The following is a 26,001-nucleotide window of genomic DNA, read 5'->3' as shown; positions in this document are numbered from 1 at the left end:
ACATTCTGTCTTCATCATCTCTCTCCTCCTATGAACAACATTCTGTCTTCATCCTCTCTCCTTCTATGAACAACATTCTGTCTTCATCATCTCTCTCCTCCTATGAACAACATTCTGTCTTCATCATCTCTCTCCTCCTATGAACAACATTCTGTCTTCATCATCTCTCTCCTCCTATGAACAACATTCTGTCTTCATCCTCTCTCTCCTCCTATGAACAACATTCTGTCTTCATCTCCTCATGGTGTAAATCCTTTAATTAGACAGTTTTTGTCCCTCTTTTCTCTGAGCGCTGCATGCTTTCAAAAAATGGAACGCTTCCCGTTATCGCCACCCCCTCCCTGTCCCAGGCTTTCCTGGCTGCTTGTGACGGCAGGCGGTGGAGAAAGAGAGAGGAGCTAAAGTAGGGGTTAGTGTCTGACTCTGGCAGCGCTGTACCTTCTCATCCTCCCACCTTGAGTGGAGCCACTTAGAGTTGGGGGGTTTGTCCTCACGGCTCAGTGAGAGTTCTGACGCTCTAACTACTTCTCAATCAACGGGGGACCAGCGTAATTGAGGAATTTCCCACTGTGAGCACTCTCGTGGCCTCGGTCGCTCCCTGGCAAGTCTCGGATTGAAACCAGACCTAGCTATGTAGTAGTTATTTTGTCAGGTGCTGAACATAGCTGTAGGCATCGGAGCTTCATCTCCATTTGGGAATTAGCAGATTGGGATTTTAAATGGCTGCATTTCAATGAGCAATAAGAATGCACAGAGATGTGTCAGAGGTCAATGTGGCACTCTGGTCTTTGTTCTTGTGCACCTAATGGATTTGGCTTGTGTGTATTTCATGCCTTTTACTGTTCTTCCCTCCAGACTGCTGTGATGCTACAGATGAGTACAGGAGTCAAAAGCCTTGCCAAAACACATGCAGGTCAGTTGGACTGGGAGTCCATACTTCTAAAATCATACACCTTAGTCCAGGAGTGGACACCTTAGTCCAGGAGTGGACACCTTAGTCCAGGGGTGGACACCTTAGTCCAGGGGTGGACACCGTAGTCCAGGGGTGGACACCTTAGTCCAGGGGTGGACACCTTCATCCAGGGGTGGACACCTTCATCCAGGGGTGGACACCTTAGTCCAGGGGTGGACACCGTAGTCCAGGGGTGGACACCTTCATCCAGGGGTGGACACCGTAGTCCAGGGGTGGACACCTTAGTCCAGGGGTGGACACCTTCATCCAGGGGTGGACACCTTAGTCCAGGGGTGGACACCTTCATCCAGGGGTGGACACCTTAATCCAGGGGTGGACACTGTAGTCCAGGGGTGGACACCGTAGTCCAGGGGTGGACACCTTAGTCCAGGGGTGGACACCTTAGTCCAAGGTGTCCAGGGGTGGACACCTGCTTGTTTTCTTTACATCTGGCACTTATCTGATATCTCAGAGAACACACTCCTGGTTGCCCGGTTACCTGGTCTAGCCCTAAATCAGTTGCTGTGGTGGACCGTGATCATTTGGAGCTGGAATTTGTTCCCACTGCATGCCATCCAACATCCCAATTTAACACCTGGTTGAAATTGATAAGATACGCATTTCAATAAGGATGTTTTGATATGAATAGCCTAATAAATGTCCCTGTTGTCCTAACCGTTCTGTTGACATCAGAGCCTTTTGGACCTACATGACAGTGATGACCGGTGAACATTCTTATGCTGAATGTTAGCACCAGGGGGCGTGTTGTCACTGGGCTAGAAACTGAGTGCTACATTGACATAATATGATCCCTTTAGCAACCCACCCTTAATGTGAATACATCATGGATAACAAGAGTTCAACGTAGGCAGATACAGAGTCACCACCTCATTTGTTTCTCATTTGCCATCTTATTTACCGTCGGAGTGCTTGTTTGGAACTAGAACTGATAATAACAACAGCAGCCTCTCAGTTAAATCGAGACGTTGTGGATATTTTCCTCGGGATAATTGGTTCTTTCCAAACGTCTAAACAACACCTCATCTTATAACAACGAAGGGCTCTTATTCCACTTAAGAAATGCCTGGAAGAAAAAATTCATCTTGAATATATACGATAGGTGTGCATACATTTTTCAGAAGAATATGATTTAGCTAGACTCTCTAATGCCTCCAAGTCAAAGCATAGCCACAACCTCAATTAGTAAAACACACCTAATTGCATTGATGTTCATTACCACTGCTAGCACTACATGGGCACACCTTTGGCAAACCCAAGCACCAATAAAGGATTAATTTAATTAACTGACTTCATCATTTTCCTATGCCATATGCCTCAAAACTACAAACAAACAAAAAAATATTATACCTAATTTCGACCTCACAACCTCCTTCCCTCTACTATGTCTCAGGCAAAAGAGATATCTGCTCTTCCACAGAGTACTCCTCTAGTTTATGTACCCAGATATTTTCCCATTTGGACTGGGTGAGGACACTGTGAGCCCTCCAGAATTGGCCCATGGCATCACTGTTAGAAGGGGGTGGGAGGTAGCCATGGAGACAGCAGACGGTGGGTTTTTCTCAGTAGTGATGGGGCGGCCGCGTTTCTTTTCTTCCAGGAATCTGGGACAGAGGGAGCGAGCAGCGGTGGAGGGCCAGATGAGGGCCCTGGGTGAGGGGCTGAGGCTCAAGCAGCAGCTGGTCGAGGAGGCCGTCCTCACCTGGCGGGAGAAACAGGTAGAGAACAGTAGGAGTGTACACTGGATCCTAGTCTGACTGTCACCCAGGGAAATCAGTGTCTTCCTACCCTTGCAACCATACCATGTGTTGCTATGGTTACTGTTTAAACTAGCATTTAAACGACACGGAACAGTTAGCTGACTATGACGACACGGAAGAGTTAGCTGACTATGACGACACGTAACAGTTAGCTGACTATGACGACACGGAACAGTTAGCTGACTATGACGACACGGAACAGTTAGCTGACTATGACGACACGGAAGAGTTAGCTGACTATGACGACACGGAACAGTTAGCTGACTATGACGACACGGAACAGTTAGCTGACTATGACGACACGGAACAGTTAGCTGACTATGACGACAGGGAACAGTTAGCTGACTATGACGACACGGAACAGTTAGCTGACTATGACGACACGGAACAGTTAGCTGACTATGACGACAGGGAGCAGTCAGCTGACTATGACGACACGGAACAGTCAGCTGACTATGACGACACGGAACAGTTAGCTGACTATGACGACACGGAACAGTTAGCTGACTATGACGACACGGAACAGTTAGCTGACTATGACGACACGGAACAGTTAGCTGACTATGACGACACGGAACAGTTAGCTGACTATGACGACACGGAACAGTTAGCTGACTATGACGACACGGAACAGTTAGCTGACTATGACGACACGGAACAGTTAGCTGAACAGTTAGCTGACTATGACGACACGGAACAGTTAGCTGACTATGACGACAGGGAGCAGTTAGCTGACTATGACGACACGGAACAGTTAGCTGACTATGACGACACGGAACAGTTAGCTAACTATGACGACACGGAACAGTTAGCTGACTATGACGACACGGAGCAGTTAGCTAACTATGATGACACGGAACAGTTAGCTGACTATTACGACACGGAACAGTTAGCTGACTATGACGACAGGGAACAGTTAGCTGACTATGACGACAGGGAGCAGTTAGCTGACTATGACGACAGGGAACAGTTAGCTAACTATGACGACACGGAACAGTTAGCTGACTATGACGACACGGAACAGTTAGCTGACTATGACGACAGGGAGCAGTTAGCTGACTATGATGACACGGAACAGTTAGCTGACTATGACGATACGGAACAGTTAGCTGACTATGACGACACGGAACAGTTAGCTAACTATGACGACACGGAACAGTTAGCTAACTTTGACGACACGGAACAGTTAGCTGACTATGACGACACGGAACAGTTAGCTGACTATGACGACACGGAACAGTTAGCTGACTATGACGACACGGAACAGTTAGCTGACTATGACGACACGGAACAGTTAGCTGACTATGACGACACGGAACAGTTAGCTGACTATGACGACACGGAACAGTTAGCTGACTATGACGACACGGAACAGTTAGCTGACTATGACGACACGGAACAGTTAGCTGACTATGACGACACGGAACAGTTAGCTGACTATGACGACACGGAACAGTTAGCTAACTATGACGACACGGAACAGTTAGCTGACTATGACGACACGGAACAGTTAGCTGACTATGACGACACGGAACAGTTAGCTGACTATGACGACACGGAACAGTTAGCTGACTATGATGACACGGAACAGTTAGCTGACTATGACGACACGGAACAGTTAGCTGACTATGACGACACGGAACAGTTAGCTGACTATGACGACACGGAACAGTTAGCTGACTATGACGACACGGAACAGTTAGCTGACTATGACGACACGGAACAGTTAGCTGACTATGACGACACGGAACAGTTAGCTGACTATGACGACACGGAACAGTTAGCTGACTATGACGACACAGAACAGTTAGCTGACTATGACGACACAGAACAGTTAGCTGACTCAGTCACACACACACGTCTGCACACACAGACACACTCTTCTGATCGCCAGTTGATAGGCTTCTTATACCCAGGGCACCTTTTGTTGGATATTTCGGGTCGATGTTCTGTTTCTGTGTGTAGGTGATTGACAGATCCAGGCTGAGTGCTTGTACAACCCCCTGCCCCCACTGCAGATCATGATCCTCTGTTCTGAATATGTCTCTGTTGATATGGCGGAGTGCTTTTGGGGCTAGTCCCAGGAACCTTACACAATGACCCAAAGGGAACCTATCCCGAGGGGCAAATGTTAGAAGAACACCAGACCTTTAGAGACATTACTGGAATAATATATCCTATTGTATTTTTGTTTTGTTTTACAAAAGGTTGAGGACTAGATTGAATGACAATACATGCAGTGAAAGAGAGTGCAGGACATTCCACTTTTTTATAAATCTGCCATCAAATAATATAGTTTTTTTGCCTTGTGTTGCTGATGGTAGCTAGTCATGGTAGCACTTAGGATAGTTGTTGAGGCTTTAAATTGATAATGTAGCCTGGAGGAACCTTTTTACCCGGACAGTGCTGTACATTGGAGCAGGTATGCTCTTGCTAACTCAAAATGGACTCCATAAATCACTGTGGCTGCTGAATGTGGATAAGGAAGTACCATGCCCCAGAAAGCTAGTCGTCCCTATCGTAACCACAGCTCTAGAATTCATCACTGCATTATGAGAAACTCTCAGAGAGGAGATTGGAAGGTAACACACATACACACACACACACACACACACACACAACACACACACACACACACACACACACACACACGTTTTGTTCATTAATTGGACTATTACAGAGAGTGATGATAGTCTATGCTTCTCTGTCATTCAGTGTCATTTTGGTGCCACGGCAACACCGCCTGGCGCTGGTGATTTAAATAGTCCATTGTGTAGTCCCCTCTGTTTTTACAGCAGAGCTGCTGCTGTGAATACAGCAAGGGAGAAATAACTGAAAAGGAGGCTCAATACTTGAGATTTATCATTAAATCCATTCAGGCCCCACTCTCTAAATGAATGAGATACAATTGAAGGAGTTGTACATTTGCACCCACTCCATCACTTCCATGACTTCTATACAACACATTTTGCCCGCCACTTTCTCCTTTTTCATACGGCAAAACATGCACAGAAATGTATTCATGCTTGACCATTAAGCTTGCCCAAGATGTATGATATAACTTTTTATCTAGTAAAGTCGTTTTGTAATAAATGTGATGTGTTGTGATGCGTTGCAATGTTGTGTTAGGTTGCCATAGGCCTCAGTGTTGCATTGAGTTGAGGATTTCTTCCATTTTTTAAATAATTTTTTTCTCCTCAGGCCCAGCTTCGAGACCTGCAGCGGGTCTCTGATGACCTACAGACCCAGCTGGGTGATCTCAGGAAGGAGGAGGCAAGGAGGAAGGAGGAGGCAGACGCACTCAGAGAGCGGGAGATAGGGGCACGGGAAACGGCGGACGACAGTAAGTGTCATGGTAGCGACAGGGCTACACAGTCAGGGATTGTTAGGCCAGTGCTTGGGGGTCAAAGGGTTAGATGTAAGGTAATAGGATTAGTGATGGCGCAGAGTGTCGTGGTGAGGTCGGTGTTAGAGTAAGTCGGCAGCACGGGTAGGGTAACAGGGTTGTGCTCCATTCCATTTTTGATTCAGTTGACTTTGACGGAAGTGAATTGACCCCAACCCTGCAGGGCAGCATTTAGGGTGACATATTGGATGGTCACGGTTAGGGCGAGGTGCGTTAAAACCGATGCTTGCTGCATCATAGAATATACATGTATCGGAGTGCTGAGTAACAGCATATTTTCATACTGCATCCTTCCTGTACATCCATTGAACCTGGAGCGACAGGTTTATTCTGAGTCATAGGGAAAATTCCCTAGCCGCAGTGTGAGTAGGGTTGCAAAGCTACCGGTAATTTACCGAAGTTACCGGAATCTTCAGTAATTTTGGTAGTTAACAGAAAATCTATGGCAATCTATCATAACTTTGGTAATTTATATATATATTTTTTTTTATTCATATATAGTATTCATTTATATCTGTGTCCATATTGTCCACGAGTTTCTAGTAGATAGACCATATGGTTCAAGATAAAATAGCAGAATTAATGAAAAAAGCATCTAATCAACAAAGCAAATTGTCCAACTATTGACTTTTTTCAAAACTGTTTTGATGGCAAAAGATTCACAACAATTGCATATTGACATAGTAAAATAAATAAAAAGATATATAAAGTATATTCCATACAGAAACCCTCATATTAAACACCAATGGTATTCACTAAGTTGATGGTTTGTATCTAGGATAATGTTTTACAGCTTTCTCATTCTATTATTTTTATTTTGTAATAATGTTATTTAATTATTTAATATATTTTACATGTGATAAAGGCCACAAAGGGGGACAAAGATAATTACCTGTAATAATCTGAAGTACCCAAAAGGGCCACTAGATGTCTTAAAATCCTGGAAAGATACCAGAATTCTGGTAGTTTACTGGTATAGTTTATAGTATTGTTTATAGTATTATACCCTCCCTTTGCAACCCTAAGTGTGCGTAAGCAGGACGTGCATTTAATACTGCTGTTCTGTGGCTGTGGCCAGTTGGGCTGGTTGGTTAAACTCATGGTTTACACTCCCTGTGCAAGGACTCCAAATCCATTACGTGTGGGGGCAAAGCAAAGGTTTGGATATTTAAATTGGATCAAAATTGGGCCTCTATTTAGTTTGCATAATTAATCGCCTGTGATTCAGCGGCAAAGTGGGGACAGAGAGCGGCAGCCAAGAAATCCCCATTGAATTAGTCACTCACTTTATCAAACATTGCCATTATGTAACCCCCCCCCCCCCTCTCGTCCCTGTCACCCAATCTTAATGGAGACATCATTTAATAGGCCACCGTTTCAGGCAGCCTGTGTCTACTATTAGTAAGGCCTAACGGTTACTGTGGGACGGTGTTGAACCCACGTTCTTTCCCTCTTCTTCTTTTAATTTACAACTTTCCTCCGCGTCCTCAAGCTTCGAGATTGATTTGCTGTCGGGGGCCATCTTGCCACCTCCGGTAAAAAGTTTTGGATCGGGGGGTGGTGGAAAGCTCACTTGACTTTGGCGTCGCTGTCGAGCCCCCCCATCATCCATCAGCCTCCCATGGTGCCAGCTGACCTTTCCCGGGCACGTTTTAATGACACGCGTGTGTGTGCGTGCGTGCGTGCGTGTGTGTGTGCGTGCGTGTGTGTGTACGTGCGTGTGCGCGCGCATGCGTGTGCGTGTGCGTGTGTGTGTGTGTGTGTGTGCGTGCGTGTGTGGGTGTGTGTGTGCGTGTGTGTGTGTGCGTGTGTGTGTGTGTGTGTGTGTGTGCGTGCGTGTGTGGGTGTGCGTGTGTGTGTGTGCGTGTGTGTGTGTGTGTGTGTGTGTGCGTGCGTGTGTGGGTGTGTGACTGCGTGTGTGTGTGTGTGCGTCGCTCGGCCATGTTCCGGGGAACACAGTCTCCCTTTTTGCATCCTTTCCATTACAGCTAATCTTCGGGACGTTACACCCATCCATTTTAATTTCCCACACTACACACTAATGACTGCTTTGGGGTTTTTTGGGGGGGAGAGGTGGGTGTAAGGGAGCTGGTAAGGAGCTGATAAGGGAGCTGGTAAGGGGCTGGTAAGGAGCTGGTAAGGAGCTGGTAAGGAGCTGGTAAGGAGCTGGTAAGGAGCTGGTAAGGGAGCTGGTAAGGGAGCTGGTAAGGGGCTGGTAAGGAGCTGGTAAGGAGCTGGTAAGGGAGCTGGTAAGGAGCTGATAAGGAGCTGGTAAGGGAACTGGTAAGGGAGCTGGTAAGGGGCTGGAAAGGAGCTGGTAATGGAGCTGGTAAGGGGCTGGTAGGGAGCTGGTAAGGGGCTGGTAAGGGAGCTGGTAAGGAGCTGATAAGGAACTGGTAAGGGAGCTGGTAAGGGAGCTGGTAAGGGTCTGGAAAGGAGCTGGTAAGGAGCTGGTAAGGGAGCTGATAAGGGGCTGGTATGGAGCTGGTAAGGGGCTGGTAAGGAGCTGGTAAGGAGCTGGTAAGGGAGTTGGTAAGGGGCTGGAAAGGAGCTGGTAAGGAGCTGGTAAGGAGCTGATAAGGAACTGGTAAGGGAGCTGGTAAGGGAGCTGGTAAGGGGCTGGAAAGGAGCTGGTAAGGAGCTGGTAAGGGAGCTGATAAGGGGCTGGTAGGGAGCTGGTAAGGGGCTGGTAAGGAGCTGGTAAGGAGCTGGTAAGGGAGCTGGTAAGGGGCTGGAAAGGAGCTGGTAAGGAGCTGGTAAGGAGCTGGTAGGGGAGCTGATAAGGGAGCTGATAAGGGGCTGGTAGGGAGCTGATGAGGAAGCTGGTAAGGGGCTTGAAAGGAGCTGGTAAGGAGCTGGTAAGGGGCTGGTAAGGGAGCGGATGAGGAAGCTGGTAAGGGGCTGGAAAGGAGCTGGTAAGGAGCTGGTAAGGGAGCTGGTAAGGGGCTGGAAAGGGGCTGGTAAGGGAGCTGGTAAGGGGCTGGAAAGGAGCTGGTAAGGAGCTGGTAAGGGAGCTGATAAGGGAGCTGGTAAGGAGCTGGTAAGGGAGCTGGTAAGGGAGCTGATAAGGGAGCTGATAAGGGGCTGGTAGGGAGCTGATGAGGAAGCTGATAAGGAGCTGATAAGGGAGCTAATAAGGGAGCTGCATGCATTCAGATTCCATTCCACCGAATTAAAATGTGCAGGCCAACCGAGCGAGCATGGATGTATAAATATTACATCCGTAACTTTTTACCTTGATTGGATATTTGATGTGATTTGATCTTCTATAGGTCCTTCACTTCTCTGCTTATGATTGCTTAGTTCAGTGTACAGTATATGCCCATCTGACTGTCTCTTCATATTCCCTTGTTTCTAGAAGAAGCAGTCCGCTACATCAGCAGGTCCCATCTTTATCCGTTCATAGTGTGGTAGTAATACCTTTTGTTTGTTTGCGGGTTTGTTTTCTGCGTGTAGATTTGCAGTGGTGTAAAGTACTTAAGTAAAACTACTTTAAGGTACTACAGTGGGGAAAAAAAGTATTTAGTCAGCCACCAATTGTGCAAGTTCTCCCACTTAAAAAGATGAGAGAGGCCTGTAATTTTCATCATAGGTACACGTCAACTATGACAGACAAAATGAGGAAAAAATAATCCAGAAAATCACATTGTAGGATTTTTAATGAATTTATTTGCAAATTATGGTGGAAAATAAGTATTTGGTCACCTACAAACAAGCAAGATTTCTGGCTCTCACAGACCTGTAACTTCTTCTTTAAGAGGCTCCTCTGTCCTCCACTCGTTACCTGTATTAATGGCACCTGTTTGAACTTGTTATCAGTATAAAAGACACCTGTCCACAACCTCAAACAGTCACACTCCAAACTCCACTATGGCCAAGACCAAAGAGCTGTCAAAGGACACCAGAAACAAAATTGTAGACCTGCACCAGGCTGGGAAGACTGAATCTGCAATAGGTAAGCAGCTTGGTTTGAAGAAATCAACTGTGGGAGCAATTATTAGGAAATGCAAGACATACAAGACCACTGGTAATCTCCCTCGATCTGGGGCTCCACGCAAGATCTCACCCCGTGGGGTCAAAATGATCACAAGAACGGTGAGCAAAAATCCCAGAACCACACGGGGGGACCTAGTGAATGACCTGCAGAGAGCTGGGACCAAAGTAACAAAGCCTACCATCAGTAACACACTACGCCGCCAGGGACTCAAATCCTGCAGTGCCAGACGTGTCCCCCTGCTTAAGCCAGTACATGTCCAGGCCCGTCTGAAGTTTGCTAGAGTGCATTTGGATGATCCAGAAGAGGATTAGGAGAATGTCATATGGTCAGAAGAAACCAAAATATAAATTTTTGGTAAAAACTCAACTCGTCGTGTTTGGAGGACAAAGAATGCTGAGTTGCATCCAAAGTACACCATACCTACTGTGAAGCATGGGGGTGGAAACATCATGCTTTGGGGCTGTTTTTCTGCAAAGGGACCAGGACGACTGATCTGTGTAAAGGAAAGAATGAATGGGGCCATGTATCGTGAGATTTTGAGTGAAAACCTCCTTCCATCAGCAAGGGCATTGAAGATGAAACGTGGCTGGGTCTTTCAGCATGACAATGATCCCAAACACACCGCCCGGGCAACGAAGGAGTGACTTCGTAAGATGCATTTCAAGGTCCTGGAGTGGCCTAGCCAGTCTCCAGATCTCAACCCCATAGAAAATCTTTGGAGGGAGTTGAAAGTCCGTGTTGCCCAGCGACAGCCCCAAAACATCACTGCTCTAGAGGAGATCTGCATGGAGGAATGGGCCAAAATACCAGCAACAATGTGTGAAAACCTTGTGAAGACTTACAGAAAACGTTTGACCTGTGTCATTGCCAACAAAGGGTATATAACAAAGTATTGAGAAACTTTTGTTATTGACCAAATACTTATTTTCCACCATAATTTGCAAATAAATTCATAAAAAATCCTACAATGTGATTTTCTGGATTTTTTTTTCTTATTTTGTCTGTCATAGTTGACGTGTACCTATGATGGAAATTACAGGCCTCTCTCATCTTTTTAAGTGGGAGAACTTGCACAATTGGTGGCTGACTAAATACTTTTTTCCCCCACTGTACTTAAGTAGTTTTTTTGGGGTATCTGTACTTTAATATTCTTTGACAACTTTTACTTCACTACATTCCTAAAGAAAATAATGTACTTTTTACTCCATACAATTTCCCTGACACCCAGAAGTACTCGTCACATTTTGAATGCTTAGCAGGACAGGAAAATTGTCAAATTCAGGCACTTATCATGATAACTTCCCTGGTCATCCTGGTCTCTGGTCTGGTGGACTCACTAAACACACATAAAGGTTGTAAGTGTTGGAGCGTGCCCCCTGGCTATCCGTAAATAAAATAAAAACAAGAAAATGGTGCCGTCTGGTTTGCTTCATGTAAGGAATTTGAAATTATTTTTACTTTTGATACTTAAGTATATTTTAGCAATTTACATTTACTTTTGATACGTATATTTTTTAACTAAATACCTTTTAGATTTTTACTCAAGTAGTATTTTACTGGGTGACTTTCTCTTTTACTTGAGCCATTTTCTATTAAGGCATCTTTACTTTTACTCAAGTATGACACTGCAGGTTTGTATGAATGCCCTCTGCATGTTGTACAATGCATCATTAGTCTGTGTGTGGGGTGAGGCACATGGTCTTGGAGTCAACTCTATGCTATATTAGCATTCATTACTTCTGCGTATAGTGGGTCTCTTTGGCTCCTTGTTGCCAGTTCCTGGAGTGGTGAACTGAACTGGCAAGTCCCACCTCTGTCAAGCAGGGCTGTGGATGACCTTCTGTTTCATCTACATCCTTGTTGATTGCTCCAGGGCATACCCATTTCAGACTGACTTTCCTTTCCCAGCTACAACCAAAACACGATGATATTTTATAAGCTACCACATGCCACACCGCTAAAGCATGAAACACAGAAAACCTCACTGCCGATAGGTCCTCATCACAGTGGGAGGCCGTTCCTTCTCTTGCTAGAACAAAAAGCGGTACCAGCTGCATGCCGACCCGGTAGTGACGAACCTGCCGATTTGACTTGTAGAATCGCAATGCTCGTCAGTGGCCAACAACTTGACTTAGAGCCAATCAGAGAGCACAAACCCCCACGTGGGGGAGCCAACCCAAAAAAAAAATATGGAAAAAAAGGGCATGTTCGCCGTACATACACGGATGAGACAGTCACACTTCATATGCAATGTAGGCTATGGGATGGTAGCTAGCTAAGTGCACAGACGCAATGCTACACAACACTACTTCCTCCAAGTAGTAGCTAGTAATGACATTATCATTAAATCACAATGGATTAGCTAGTTTCCATGAAACAGCTGCCGAGTTATTGCAGTGTCCTTAGCTAGCTAGCAATGTTGTGCTAGCTAGCAAATATGCTAACGTGGGCTAGCTAGCAAAACACTTGGCTATTGGCTGCCACTGGCAGTATGGGATTATGGAGAGTGAATTCAATTGTTTCTTCATCGTCTTGCTAGGTAGGTATCTGGCTAGTATCAACAAGGGTTTTCTACAAAATAGCAACATTAGCGCAGGTAGCTTGGAATCTAGACCATAAGCAATATGCACATACACTGCATTGCCAAACAACGCTACTGCCACCTTCGGGTTTGGAGTATTTTAACAAGGCTGAGTGGCCGACTAGTTCCAAGGTCTTTGCTGTGTGAACACAAAAGAGATTGACTGCGAACACTCTGTTCAGAGGTGCTAAGTACTGTTGGCAGGCAAACGTTTTGTCTGAGCTTTAACATTTAACCAGATTCCTAGTAAATGAAATATGTTATCTTCAATCATTCATTTATTTACTCTGCATGGGTGCTTTTAGTCCTCTTCAGCATACCGAATATATCAAAAATATAATATAACAAAAAAAATTAACCATAGTTAATAAGCCAAGTTCACAGATATTATCGCCAGTAAGAAGCCTTCTTGTAGGAACTTCTGATTCCTCCCATCATCTCGGATTCCTCCCATCATCTCGGATTCCTCCCATCATCTCGGATTCCTCCCATCATCTCGGATTCCACCCATCATCTCGGATTCCTCCCATCATCTCGGATTCCCTCCCATCATCTCGGATTCCTCCCATCATCTCGGATTCCTCCCATCATGGGCCAAACAGTCAAGCTCTGCATTTTAACCCTTAAAAGATATCTGCCTTTTTCCAGTCAGGACCAAAGCTAAAACCCTCCAAAGGGTAACAAAGAATGAGGTTGATGGGGATAAATTACCAATATAAACTTTAATAAAGAAACATTGACCCTTCCTACCATCTTGTCTGTCTTTTTATTTCTGTACATGTCAACATGGACCCAAAGGTGGGAAATACCAACACAGGGGTAAGGAGACATTATGGTTCCCACATTGCTTCTTCTGAGCCAAAATGGAGTCTTCTCCTTTGATAACCGCTGCAGTCGATCAAGGCCGTCTCTGGGGGTTCATACGCAGTTATTGGGGAGTTTTTTAAGGGCCTGTGTTATTGGTGCCCTCAAAGGCAATTGCAAAGCAACATTGTGTGTCAGGGGGTAATGACTCCGGGAGGATTTCATGGAATAAAGACATTTTTAAAAAAGGAGCAGTATTTGAGAGCTGTGTGTGTCGTTAGTGGTATTGGCTTACATGGCTAGGGTTAGCGGTTTCTCTTTGCAATGGGGCATAAAAAAATATAGAGTGATGCACGTTAGGAAACGGGTGATCGATTTGACTTACATGGCACACGCAGCCGTTTTTTGACAGGCTGCCTATGTACAGTGAGGGAAAAAAAGTATTTGATCCCCTGCTGATTTTGTACGTTTGCCCACTGACAAAGAAATGATCAGTCTATAATTTTAATGGTAGGTTTATTTGAACAGTGAGAGACAGAATAACAACAAAAACATCCAGAAAAACGCATGTCAAAAATGTTATAAATTGATTTGCATTTTAATGAGGGAAATAAGTATTTGACCCCCTCTCAATCAGAAAGATTTCTGGCTCCCAGGTGTCTTTTATACGGGTAACGAGCTGAGATTAGGAGCACACTCTTAAAGGGAGTGCTCCTAATCTCAGTTTGTTACCTGTATAAAAGACACCTGTCCACAGAAGCAATCAATCAATCAGATTCCAAACTCTCCACCATGGCCAAGATCAAAGAGCTCTCCAAGGATGTCAGGGACAAGATTGTAGACCTACACAAGGCTGGAATGGGCTACAAGACCATCGCCAAGCAGCTTGGTGAGAAGGTGACAACAGTTAGTGCGATTATTCGCAAATGGAAGAAACACAAAATAACTGGCAATCTCCCTCGGCCTGGGGCTCCATGCAAGGCTGGAATGGGCTACAAGACCATCGCCAAGCAGCTTTGTGAGAAGGTGACAACAGTTAGTGCGATTATTCGCAAATGGAAGAAACACAAAATAACTGTCAATCTCCCTCGGCCTGGGGCTCCATGCAAGATCTCACCTCGTGGAGTTGCAATGATCATGAGAACGTTGAGGAATCAGCCCAGAACTACACGGGAGGATCTTGTCAATGATCTCAAGGCAGCTGGGACCATAGTCACCAAGAAAACAATTGGTAACACACTACGCCGTGAAGGACTGAAATCCTGCAGCGCCCGCAAGGTCCCCCTGCTCAAGAAAGCACATATACAGGGCCGTCTGAAGTTTGCCAATGAATATCTGAATGATTCAGAGGAGAACTGGGTGAAAGTGTTGTGGTCAGATGAGACCAAAATCGAGCTCTCTGGCATCAACTCAACTCGCCGTGTTTGGAGGCGGAGGAATGCTGCCTATGACCCCAAGAACACCATCCCCACCGTCAAACATGGAGGTGGAAACATTATGCTTTGGGGGTGTTTTTCTGCTAAGGGGACAGGACAACTTCACTGCATCAAAGGGACGATGGACGGGCCATGTACCGTCAAATCTTGGGTGAGAACCTCCTTCCCTCAGCCAGGGCATTGAAAATGGGTCGTGGATGGGTATTCCAGCATGACAATGACCCAAAACACACGGCCAAGGCAATAAAGGAGTGGCTCAAGGAGAAGCACATTAAGGACCTGGAGTGGCCTAGCCAGTCTCCAGACCTTAATCCCATAGAAAATCTGTGGAGGGAGCTGAAGGTTCGAGTTGCCAAACGTCAGCCTCGAAACCTTAATGACTTGGAGAAGATCTGCAAAGAGGACTGGAACAAAATCCCTCCTGAGATGTGTGCAAACCTGGTGGCCAACTACAAGAAACGTCTGACCTCTGTGATTGCCAACAAGGGTTTTGCCACCAAGTACTAAGTCATGTTTTGCAGAGGGGTCAAATACTTATTTCCCTCATTAAAATGCAAATCAATTCATACATTTTTTTACATGCGTTTTTCTGGATTTTGTTGTTGTTATTCTATCTCTCACTGTTCAAATAAACCTACCATTAAAATTATAGACTGATCATGTCTTTGTCAGTGGGAAAACGTACAAAATCAGCATGTGATCAAATACTTTATTCCCTCACTGTAACAGTTTTCGAGCAGCACTGCGAATGAGCTGTGAAGTGTTATCCATCTTCGATCATCATAGGCTAATCTCAAGCCTTCTTTTATTTATTTTATTTTTTACGGTTGCAATTGGAAAACCGGTCCTTCAAAAGCTTCCTCTCGAGGCCTAATACATGCAAGATACCTCTACACAACTCATCCCACAACAGATGTGCACTATCATGTGAGATCGTATTAGGCGGATTAACGTGCATTCACATTAACCTAGATCTCGAACTCCAGCGGCGGTAATTTAGCTTTAAAGGAAAATGTCACACATTGTTTTGACAGAGCGCGGACAGCATTACCCGAGTCATCACAGCCGGGCTAACCAATGTTTCTCGGCATTCACAGTCTTAATGGGAGGCCTTTCTTTGGCAAAGCATGTTGGGAGATTTGCGGTTCAAGCCTCCTTGAATAACAAAGCGGGCTCATTAGTGGGGAGGAGGGGATTTGGGAGCAGTGTCTGCATGGGTTGTCTTGAAGAACCTTCTTCCTAATATCAACCGTGGTATTGGGGTCACGAGGAGGTCGGCGGTCCCCCCACAAATCTTCCCATAAATACAGACAGTAGACTACATGTACCATATTATCCTCCCCCCTCCCCCCCAAACCCCTGGATGTTAATAGCACTAGGGTTGAATGGCGGGAACGCGGTTACCGGGATTTACTGCCCAAAACCACTCCCTTTTCCTGGGATGAATAACTGCGAGAAACCGGTTTATTATTATAAATTATTTATATGAACAGCATGGAGTGAAAATGGAACTGTTAAATTATATGCAGTGTCTAAATCTGTCTTCTCTACGGCCCTCTGCATGATGAATCAACGCTCAGGGTGCGGACAGACCGCCCATCTCAGTATGGAGCGCAGTTCACATCGCATGTAGACCTATCATCTCATCATGGTAACTTTTTATCTTGTGACAGGTAGGTCTACATTTGCTGCAGCGTAGCCTATGCTACAGTACTATAAAGACCGAATGCACGTCTAATTTATCCATCTCCATCTGGCTTTCGGTGGTCACCTTGTTTTTTAATTGTAAAGATTGTTTTTTTTTTTTAAATTGCAGCTGCAGAGTTTTAAAACAGCCTATCACTCGAATATCGTTGCTTTAAATAAGTGCACGCGTGAGCACTCTCTCGCAGTCTTTCTCTCTCTCCATCAACATTCAAATTGCATCCAAAATAGATCATCCTGTTCTAGATTGATATATAGCCCTATACACATAGATGTCCCAGCTCTTTCAGGTAATAGTTTCTTCTGTCGTGTGTAATGTGCTGTGGCCTACACCTATGTATTGGATAATGGCACAATCATTTGGTATTTTTTGGGGCTTGGGTTCATTAAATGTCATTAATGTGTGGTTCATAACATGTATTAAATATACTGCGTGGCTCATCAGGCTCAGGTAGCATCGGGTTAGAACAGGTAGCATCGGGTTAGAAAAGGTAGCATCGGGTTAGGACAGGTGGCATATGGTTAGAACAGGTAGCATCGGGTTAGAACAGGTAGAATCGGGTTAGAACAGGTATCATTGGGTTAGAACAGGTAGCATCGGGTTAGAACAGGTAGCATCGGGTTAGAACAGGTAGCATCGGGTTAGAACAGGTAGAATCGGGTTAGAACAGGTAGCATCGGGTTAGAACAGGTAGCATCGGGTTAGAACAGGTAGCATCGGGTTAGAACAGGTAGAATCGGGTTAGAACAGGTAGCATCGGGTTAGAAGTGTTATGCTGATCAAAGCCCCAGACATATTTCGATGCTTTATAATGCTTTTGAATGACACTTCCGGTTTTGGCGGGAAATACTGGGTTACCCGGGAGAAAAGTTTGCTTATTCTCGGGATGGAACATTTGTAAAATACCAGGAAAATATACAACCCTAAATAGCACTGCCCCGTATGCAAAACTCTCTGTGTTGAAGTGTGTCATGTCCCGATGTGGAGTTACATGGGGCTAGGGTTCACTCAGAGCTCTAGGAGTTTCCTCGGGTTCACAGGTATTCCAGCGGTGTCAGGTGTCAGGTGTGCAGCGGTAGGACGGAGTCAGGCGCGGGACACAGAACTGAGTAAATAACCAACTTTACTCGGGAAAAGCAATAAATCTAATTTCCACGCAGGGAAATAAAAAAATGCTCACAGCAGTGCATAACACCAAACAAAGAACAATCACGCACAAAACCATGAGGGAAGCAGAGGGTTAAATAGGGAAATAATCATAACGTGATTGGGAACCAGGTGTGCACAGTCAAGACAAAACAACATAGAAAAAGAAACGTAGATCGGTGGCAGCTAGAAGACCGGTGACGACGACCAGCCGATAGCCGCCCGCACAAGGAGAGGCACCAGCTTCGGCGGAAGCCGTGACAAGCGGCTGACCCCGATTTTGACTTTGGAGCATCTGCGAGCGGCCATGTTTTCTAAAGGTCCCATTTGGCCCATCCACGAAGCCAACATTACTTGGTTTAAAAGCACACCAAGTGCACTTGACACCCGAGAGCAAGACCTTCACATTGATTCAATTATTTTATTGGGATGTTAAATTGAGACAAAATGTTCAGAATATAATATTATTCAAAGGATATGATATATGAAGCGTATACGAATTTCCCTCAGTGCTAATGTCAAGAGGCTTTTGTTGCTTTTGTGCCCCTCTCCCCTCTCATGGACGTCTTACATGTCCACCCCTCTCATGGACGTCTTACATGTCCACCCCTCTCATGGACGTCTTACATGTCCACCCCTCTCATGGACGTCTTACATGTCCACCCCTCTCATGGACGTCTTACATGTCCACCCCTCTCATGGACGTCTTACATGTCCACCCCTCTCATGGACGTCTTACATGTCCACCCCTCTCATGGACGTCTTACATGTCCACCCCTCTCATGGAAGTCTTACATGTCCACCCCCTCTCATGGACGTCTTACATGTCCACCCCTCTCATGGACGTCTTACATGTCCACCCCTCTCATGGACGTCTTACATGTCCACCCCTCTCATGGAAGTCTTACATGTCCACCCCTCTCATGGAAGTCTTACATGTCCACCCCTCTCATGGACGTCTTACATGTCCACCCCTCTCATGGACGTCTTACATGTCCACCCCTCTCATGGAAGTCTTACATGTCCACCCCTCTCATGGACGTCTTACATGTCCACCCCTGGAACAAAGAAGCTCTCTGAATGATTTGTTATATGTACTGCGGGTATAGATCTTAAGGGCCCAGCTGATATGTTCCATTCTCTCTCTCCTCTTTGTGTCTCTCCCTTTACTTTAAGAGCTCTCTGTGTGCCATCACTACGGTAACGCACCACGGATGACTGATGGTCTCCATTAGTAAACATAGCGAGCTATATGTGCCGTCTGCCAGGAGAGCCAGTGCCTCCGACCTCGCTTCCATCCCTCCCTCCCTCTCACTTCCACTTCCTCTCTCTCTCTCTCTCTCTCTCTCTCTCTCTCTCTCTCTCTCTCTCTCTCTCGCTCCCTCTCTCTCTCTCTCTCTCTCTCTCTCTCTCTCCCTCTCTCGTTTCCTCCCTCTCGTGCTCTCTCTCTCTCATCCTCCCTCTCTCTCATCCTCCCTCTCTCTCATCCTCTCTCTCTCATTCTCTCTCTCTCTCTCTCTCTCTCTCTCTCTCTCTCTCTCTCTCTCTCTCTCTCTCTCTCTCTCTCTCTCCGCTCTCTCCCCCTCTCTCGTTTCCTCCCTCTCGTGCTCTCTCTCTCTCTCTCTCCCTCTCTCGTTTCCTCCCTCTCGTGCTCTCTCTCTCTCTCTCTCTCTCTCTCTCTCTCTCTCTCTCTCTCTCTCTCTCTCCCTCTCTCGTTTCCTCCCTCTCGTGCTCTCTCTCTCTCTCTCTCTCTCTCTCTTCCTCCCTCTCTTTCTCTCTCTCTCTCCCTCTCTCGTTTCGTCCCTATCGTGCTCTCTCTCTCTCTCTTCATCCCTCTCTCTCTCGCTCTCTTTCCCCCCCACTGTATGGCTCTGGCTGCTACAACTCTGCAGTGAATGGAGGGATGAGATTATCTTCCACAAGATGAGTGGAAGAAAGGATGGAGAGAGCCGAGGGACTGCAGATGGGTGGAGAATGTCAAGCAGCAGGGTGAGATATCAGGATGGAGAGAGCAGGGGGACTGCAGCATGGTGAGATATCAGGATGGAGAGAGCAGGGGGACTGCAGCATGGTGAGATATCAGGATGGAGAGAGCAGGGGGACTGCAGCATGGTGAGATATCAGGATGGAGAGAGCAGGGGGACTGCAGCATGGTGAGATATCAGGATGGAGAGAGCAGGGGGACTGCAGCATGGTGAGATATCAGGATGGAGAGAGCAGGGGGACTGCAGCATGGTGAGATATCAGGATGGAGAGAGCAGGGGGACTGCAGCATGGTGAGATATCAGGATGGAGAGAGCAGGGGGACTGCAGCATGGTGAGATATCAGGATGGAGAGAGCAGGGGACTGCAGCATGGTGAGATATCAGGATGGAGAGAGCAGGGGGACTGCAGCATGGTGAGATATCAGGATGGAGAGAGCAGGGGGACTGCAGCATGGTGAGATATCAGGATGGAGAGAGCAGGGGGACTGCAGCATGGTGAGATATCAGGATGGAGAGAGCAGGGGGACTGCAGCATGGTGAGATATCAGGATGGAGAGAGCAGAGGGACTGCAGATGGGTGGAGAATGTCAAGCAGCAGGGTGAGATATCAATCAATCAATCAAATGTATTTATAGAGCCCTTATTACATCAGCAGATGTCACAAAGTGCTATACAGAAATGCCAGCAGCTGAAACAAAGGAAAGGTCTTTGAAATGACAGATACAGAATATGTTGCGTTTGCAAGAGGATGTCACCTGACCATGTTACCATGAACCCATGCAACAGTTGAATACATGGAAAGGTTTCCATGATATAGGGATAAAAAAAAAAGCATATTTATTTATTTCCTTACCCCGAATGCAGTATATGGACAAGGAAAGGCTGCAGTCCATGATTTGGTTAGCAGTGTTGGTGACGGTGGCTAAGTAAACATACCCAAAGCATGTCACATTGTCCTCGTCCATAGACTGCTTACACAAATGGGTCATCTTTGTAATTTGGGTGAACTATCACTTTAAATTCAGAGTTGACATAAAATGCAGTTTCTCGTTTATATGATTCTTACTCCTTTTTGAGTTTTGTAACCTTTTGGAATCTTTGAACAAAGGTTGGGGTGAATTCAACATTCCAATTTAATTTAATTTATTTCAAATTCCAGGTCAGTCTTTGAATTCAGAGATAATAAAAAAAAACTCTCAATTCCGATGTTAGTTTAATTCCAAGAATTCAATTCCCAATTCAATATAATCCTCAACAATTCCACAAATTCCAATTAGAATTAAATTCCATCAGGCTTTCAGGCTGAACATGTCACTGTTCAGACAGCCTAGCTATACTGGAGATATAGAAATGATTTAAAACAAATCCTGCAGTCAATGTTTGATACTATGTCCATTAATTCCATTAAGTGGGAAATGTAAAAATACTCAATTTCAATTCCAAAGATTATATGTTTTACAATTCCAAACGGTCTATTTCCAATTCAATTCCAATTCCACAACTTGAAGATTGTTGAAATTTGAATTTAATTCAAAAATACATTCTCCACTTCATGAGTGAAATCAATAATTTAATTGGAATTTCAAATTCAATAGGAATTGACCCCAACCCTGGATCTATAGATTTAAGATAGTGTCCAATGCCTTCAGTGTTAAATATCTAAACACAGGGATTCTTACTGCATCAAACTGTATGGTGGAAAACATTGGCTAATTTCACAATGAGCTTTTCCATAATTACCCAAATCATGTACAGAAAGGTAATTATGGCAGATGTGTAATTAGCATTATGTAAAGTGCTTCTTTCTATATCTTCGGGGCAATCAGTTTGCCCCTATAGATTCCCAGCTTTTGAGTCAATGATAAGGGACTCGTTTAGTAGTGAATGGAGGTCAACTTCCCCCTTTCTTGCTCATCTCGTTTCTTGTGATCGGAAAATGAATGTGGCTCACGTGGTTCGTGAAGGAGAACGGGAGTGCGGGAGTGTAGCCTTTTTCCAGTGCCTGAAAAATAGGGCGAATGGCGAACAGAGGGGAAATCATGTCATCGTACTGCCGTACAGCACAAAGCTCCCTGATTGCATTCTGGATCCTGACACGTTATTTTTTTATATATATTTTTTTTTACAGTGGAACCAAATGTTCTCTCAGCATGACTGACTCATCGCCTGATTGCCCAAGTACTGGGTGAACCCCCACCCTCCTTCCCTCAGCCCCTCCCTCCCCTCAGCCCACCATCCCCTCCCTCCATCCTCCCCTCAGCCCACCCTCCCCTCCCTCAGCCCACCCTCCTCTCCCTCCCTCCCTCACCCTCTCTCCCTCCCTCCACCCTCCCCTCCCTCTATCCTCTCCTCCTCCCTCCACCCTCCCCTCCCTCTATCCTCTCCTCCCTCATCCTCCCTCTCTCCCTCAGCCCATCCTCCCTCTCTCCCTCAGCCCACCCTCCCTCCCTCTCTCCCTCCCTCCCTCACCCTCTCTCCCTCCCTCCCTCACCCTCTCTCCCTCCCTCCACCCTCCCCTCCCTCTATCCTCATCCTCCCTCTCTCCCTCAGCCCATCCTCCCTCTATCCTCATCCTCCCTCTCTCCCTCAGCCCATCCTCCCTCTCTCCCTCAGCCCATCCTCCCTCTCTCCCTCAGCCCATATTCCCCTCAGCCCATCCTCCCTCACCACCATCCAAACCTGCCTTTCGTCTGTGTTTAGAAATTACAAAACATTAAGAACACCTTCCCAATATTGAGTTGAACCCCTTTTCCCTCAGAACAGCATACATTTGTCGGGGCTTGGACTCTACAAGGTGTCGATAGCGTTCCACAGGGATGCTGGCCCATGTTGACTCCAATGCTTCCCACAGTTGTGTAAAATTGGCTGGATGTCCTTTGGGTGGTGGATCATTCTTGATACACACGGGAAACTGTTGAGTGTGAAAAGCCCAGCAGGGTTGCAGTTCTTGAGACAAACCGGTGCGCCTGGCACCTACTACCATACCCCGTTCAAAGGCACTTCAATATTTTGTCTTGCCCATTCACCCTCTGAATGGCACAATCCATGTCTCAATTGTCTCAAGTCTTAAAAATCCTTCTTTTACATGTCCCCTGCCCTTAATCTACACTGATTGAAGCATATTTAACAAGTGACACCAATAAGGGATCATATCATTCACCTGGTCAGTCTGTCATGGAAAGATTTACTAATGTTTTGTACACTCAGTGTATATTTGATATAGTTAAAGGGGAATTCTACCATCAAATTGAGTTTGAATAAAATTGTTTGTCACTCCATGACTTATTGCCGTTTTCACTGAAGGTGGGATTTCTCGGTTCACAACTGTGCTTATTGTTGTTGATGTAGCCTAGGATGTCATCAGGTGATTCCACAATAACCCAATTGTTATATTGTTGTGTTCACAGGTCCCAGAAGTCACTATAGGACTGAGTCTCCAATCAGCATTTTCAATGAGTTGGACAGCAATAGAGATGGAAGGTATGAACCATACACTCACCTTCCGTTCACCATATACACTCACCAAACAGACGTAGGTTACTTGCAGTACTTCCTCTGGAAATATTTGTAGCAGTGGGGGAAAAGTTTGCAGAGGTTTCCTTGATTTGGTTCCCACCATTTTTTCCCACCATTTTTATGTAGAAAGACTGAGAAGCTCAGTTCTGGTAACTTTTTAAAAGGACATTCTACTATGAAAATATAATTATGCTGACACCATCTAACATATAATTTCCACCTCCAGAAATGGGCCCATTTACCAAATTACACTACCGGTCAAAGGTTTTAGAACACCTACTCATTCAAGGGTTTTTCTTTATTTTGACTATTTTCTACATTTTAGAATAATAGTGAAGACGTCAAAACTATGAAATAACACACATGGAATCGCGTAGTAACCCAAAAAAGTGTGAAACAAATCAAAATATATTATTCTTCAAATTGCCTTGATGACAGCTTTGCGCACTCAAAACTGCCAACTGTATTAAAATTTAGATAATCTCTTAACTTTGTCTACCTTCGATTACAATGATTGATGTACCTCTGTCGTAGCGGTCAATAAGAAAAATGGTCAGCTCATAGGCCTCATTCATCTTGGAATGTATATCCTCCTCCCATTCCTTCGTCTCCCAACTCTGTCGGTGTGAGTCATTTGTCTCTGTGAACATCCCCCCCCTCCCGCTCAACTATCCCACCTTAGATCGTTTGTTCCCCCTCAGCGTCGGGGAAAAGCATTTCATTGCCTTGTTTGCGTTGCATAATCTGCCGCCTCAAAGGCTTCAACAGGTCCGTTTTTCACCGCCACACCCAGCGAGACATCTAACTCGCTGCTGTGGGCAGTGTTTAACCTCCTCTGCCCGCTTTATGGAGAACGGCTACAGTTTAGCTTCCCAGTGAGATATTCATATTTCCTCACAGGCTTGCAGAAAAATCAACTGGATCTCCAAGGAGCCTAACCCCCCCCACCATCTCAGCCCTCCTCCACATTCCCCCACTGCCCCCTGAAAGAAATCAATAATGTGCAAGCTAACCAGGCATATTCTCTTTGAGAGGGATGGCCCTGGGATTGTAAACTTAAACATGCTGTAAAACATATGGCCGCATCAGGAGGAAATGCTTGGGCAGCTTTTTTAGCTAGTGGCGCGGTGGCTAATGCATTCATGAGCCTCTCGATGTACACCATTATTCAGCCTGCGTCCGTCCCCTCCCCATCGCCGATGTTCAGGGAGCACGGCTTTAAAAAAAACACCATTACTAAGCTAAAATATCTGCAGGTGCCGCTTGTTTTTAGTCAGACGTTTATTTCAGTCAATCATTGGGATTCTGGGCCTAGCTCGAGGGGGGTAACTCCAACATGCCCAGGTGCCAATTGCAATTTAGATTTGCTTAGCACATGATGCACCTGATACTAGCATAGTTGTCCACATACTGACTCGAAATAATATGAATATGCACATTGTGGACTCTTGTAAAAAGGGCTTTCTCTTTTGTCGCTAATTACTCACCCTGAAACACTGCGCTTTTCTTAATCCATTTGATGGGAATATATCATTATATGCAAATTCAGCGATTATTGCACTCCATTTATAAGCTGATCTCATTTGTGTTGTTTATTTATTCCCTTATCATTAATAATTGCTGTTGTTTTGTGAAGAACTTCGATTCCCCTCTGAAATAAATATGAATATAATTCAAAAAAATGAAGTCTCAGAAGCCGGACTGATTACCATGATAATTCTGTTCCCCACCATAAAGGCTCTCTCTGTAAAAGAAAGGCTTTAGATTCAGAGATTTGTGGTTTTACCGGTTCAAAATGTGCCGTTATGAGTGACGACACGGACCGATTTCAAAAAGTGAATCTGAAAGCAGACATCTTTGTCTGGTTTAGACATGGTAATGCCACATCATATAAGATGACAAAACACGCTTAACGCTGTCTAAATGTTTTCTAAACGTTGTCTTAGCGTTGTCTAAACATGCATCGTATGCTCCTGGGTGGGTTTCTAGTTCTCTGTGTTATATTGCCCTGAGCCTTCATAAGCACCACACACACAAACAAGTCCCAGTGCCAACAGGCTGGCAGTTGACAGCCCAGTGCTGGATTAGCTGGTACCTGTAGTGCTGCTTATAAAAAGTGTCGACCAACTGCTCTAGGAAACCAACCGTCCTGGAGTTTCTCCACGGCACAGTAACAGGTTGTGGTTTTGAACCCCGCTGTCTGTGTGTGTGTGTGTGTGTGTGTGTGTGTGTGTGTGTGTGTGTGTGTGTGTGTGTGTGTGTGTGTGTGTGTTTGTGTCTATGCGTGTTCATTCACACACGGTCACATTTTTTTCCCAAACCTGATTGAACATAACCTCCCATAGTCCCCTGCGATTGGGTCTGAGGCCAGATTGTCAGCAGTATATAACCTGACCTACAACACTATACCCTCCATGTTTCCTTTAGTATATAACCTGACCTACGACACTATACCCTCCATGTTTCCTGTAGTAGATAACCTGACCTACGACACTATACCCTCCATGTTTCCTGCAGTATATAACCTGACCTACGACACTATACCCTCCACGTTTCCTGCAGTATATAACCTGACCTACGATACTATACCCTCCATGTTTCCTGTAGTATATAACCTGACCTACAATACTATACCCTCCATGTTTCCTGTAGTATATAACCTGACCTACAACACTATACCCTCCATGTTTCCTGT

General features: G+C 45.4%; 1 protein-coding gene across 1 annotated transcript in view; it reads left to right on the top strand.

The window, feature by feature from the left end:
• LOC121571048 (glucosidase 2 subunit beta) overlaps positions 1–26,001 on the top strand; it is a 257,435-nt gene that overhangs the window by 6,176 nt on the left and 225,258 nt on the right. Inside the window, exons 4-7 of the mRNA XM_041882290.2 lie at positions 856–913; positions 2,571–2,688; positions 5,932–6,073; positions 23,198–23,270. Of these exons, the coding sequence (XP_041738224.1) occupies positions 856–913; positions 2,571–2,688; positions 5,932–6,073; positions 23,198–23,270 (391 nt within the window). The remainder of the gene's footprint in view (positions 1–855; positions 914–2,570; positions 2,689–5,931; positions 6,074–23,197; positions 23,271–26,001) is intronic.

This window comes from Coregonus clupeaformis, unplaced genomic scaffold (assembly GCF_020615455.1).
Source record: "Coregonus clupeaformis isolate EN_2021a unplaced genomic scaffold, ASM2061545v1 scaf0154, whole genome shotgun sequence".
NCBI classification, from domain to species: domain Eukaryota; kingdom Metazoa; phylum Chordata; class Actinopteri; order Salmoniformes; family Salmonidae; genus Coregonus; species Coregonus clupeaformis.
Note: the sequence above shows the minus strand (reverse complement) of the source record. Positions and strands in the feature narration are given on the sequence as shown.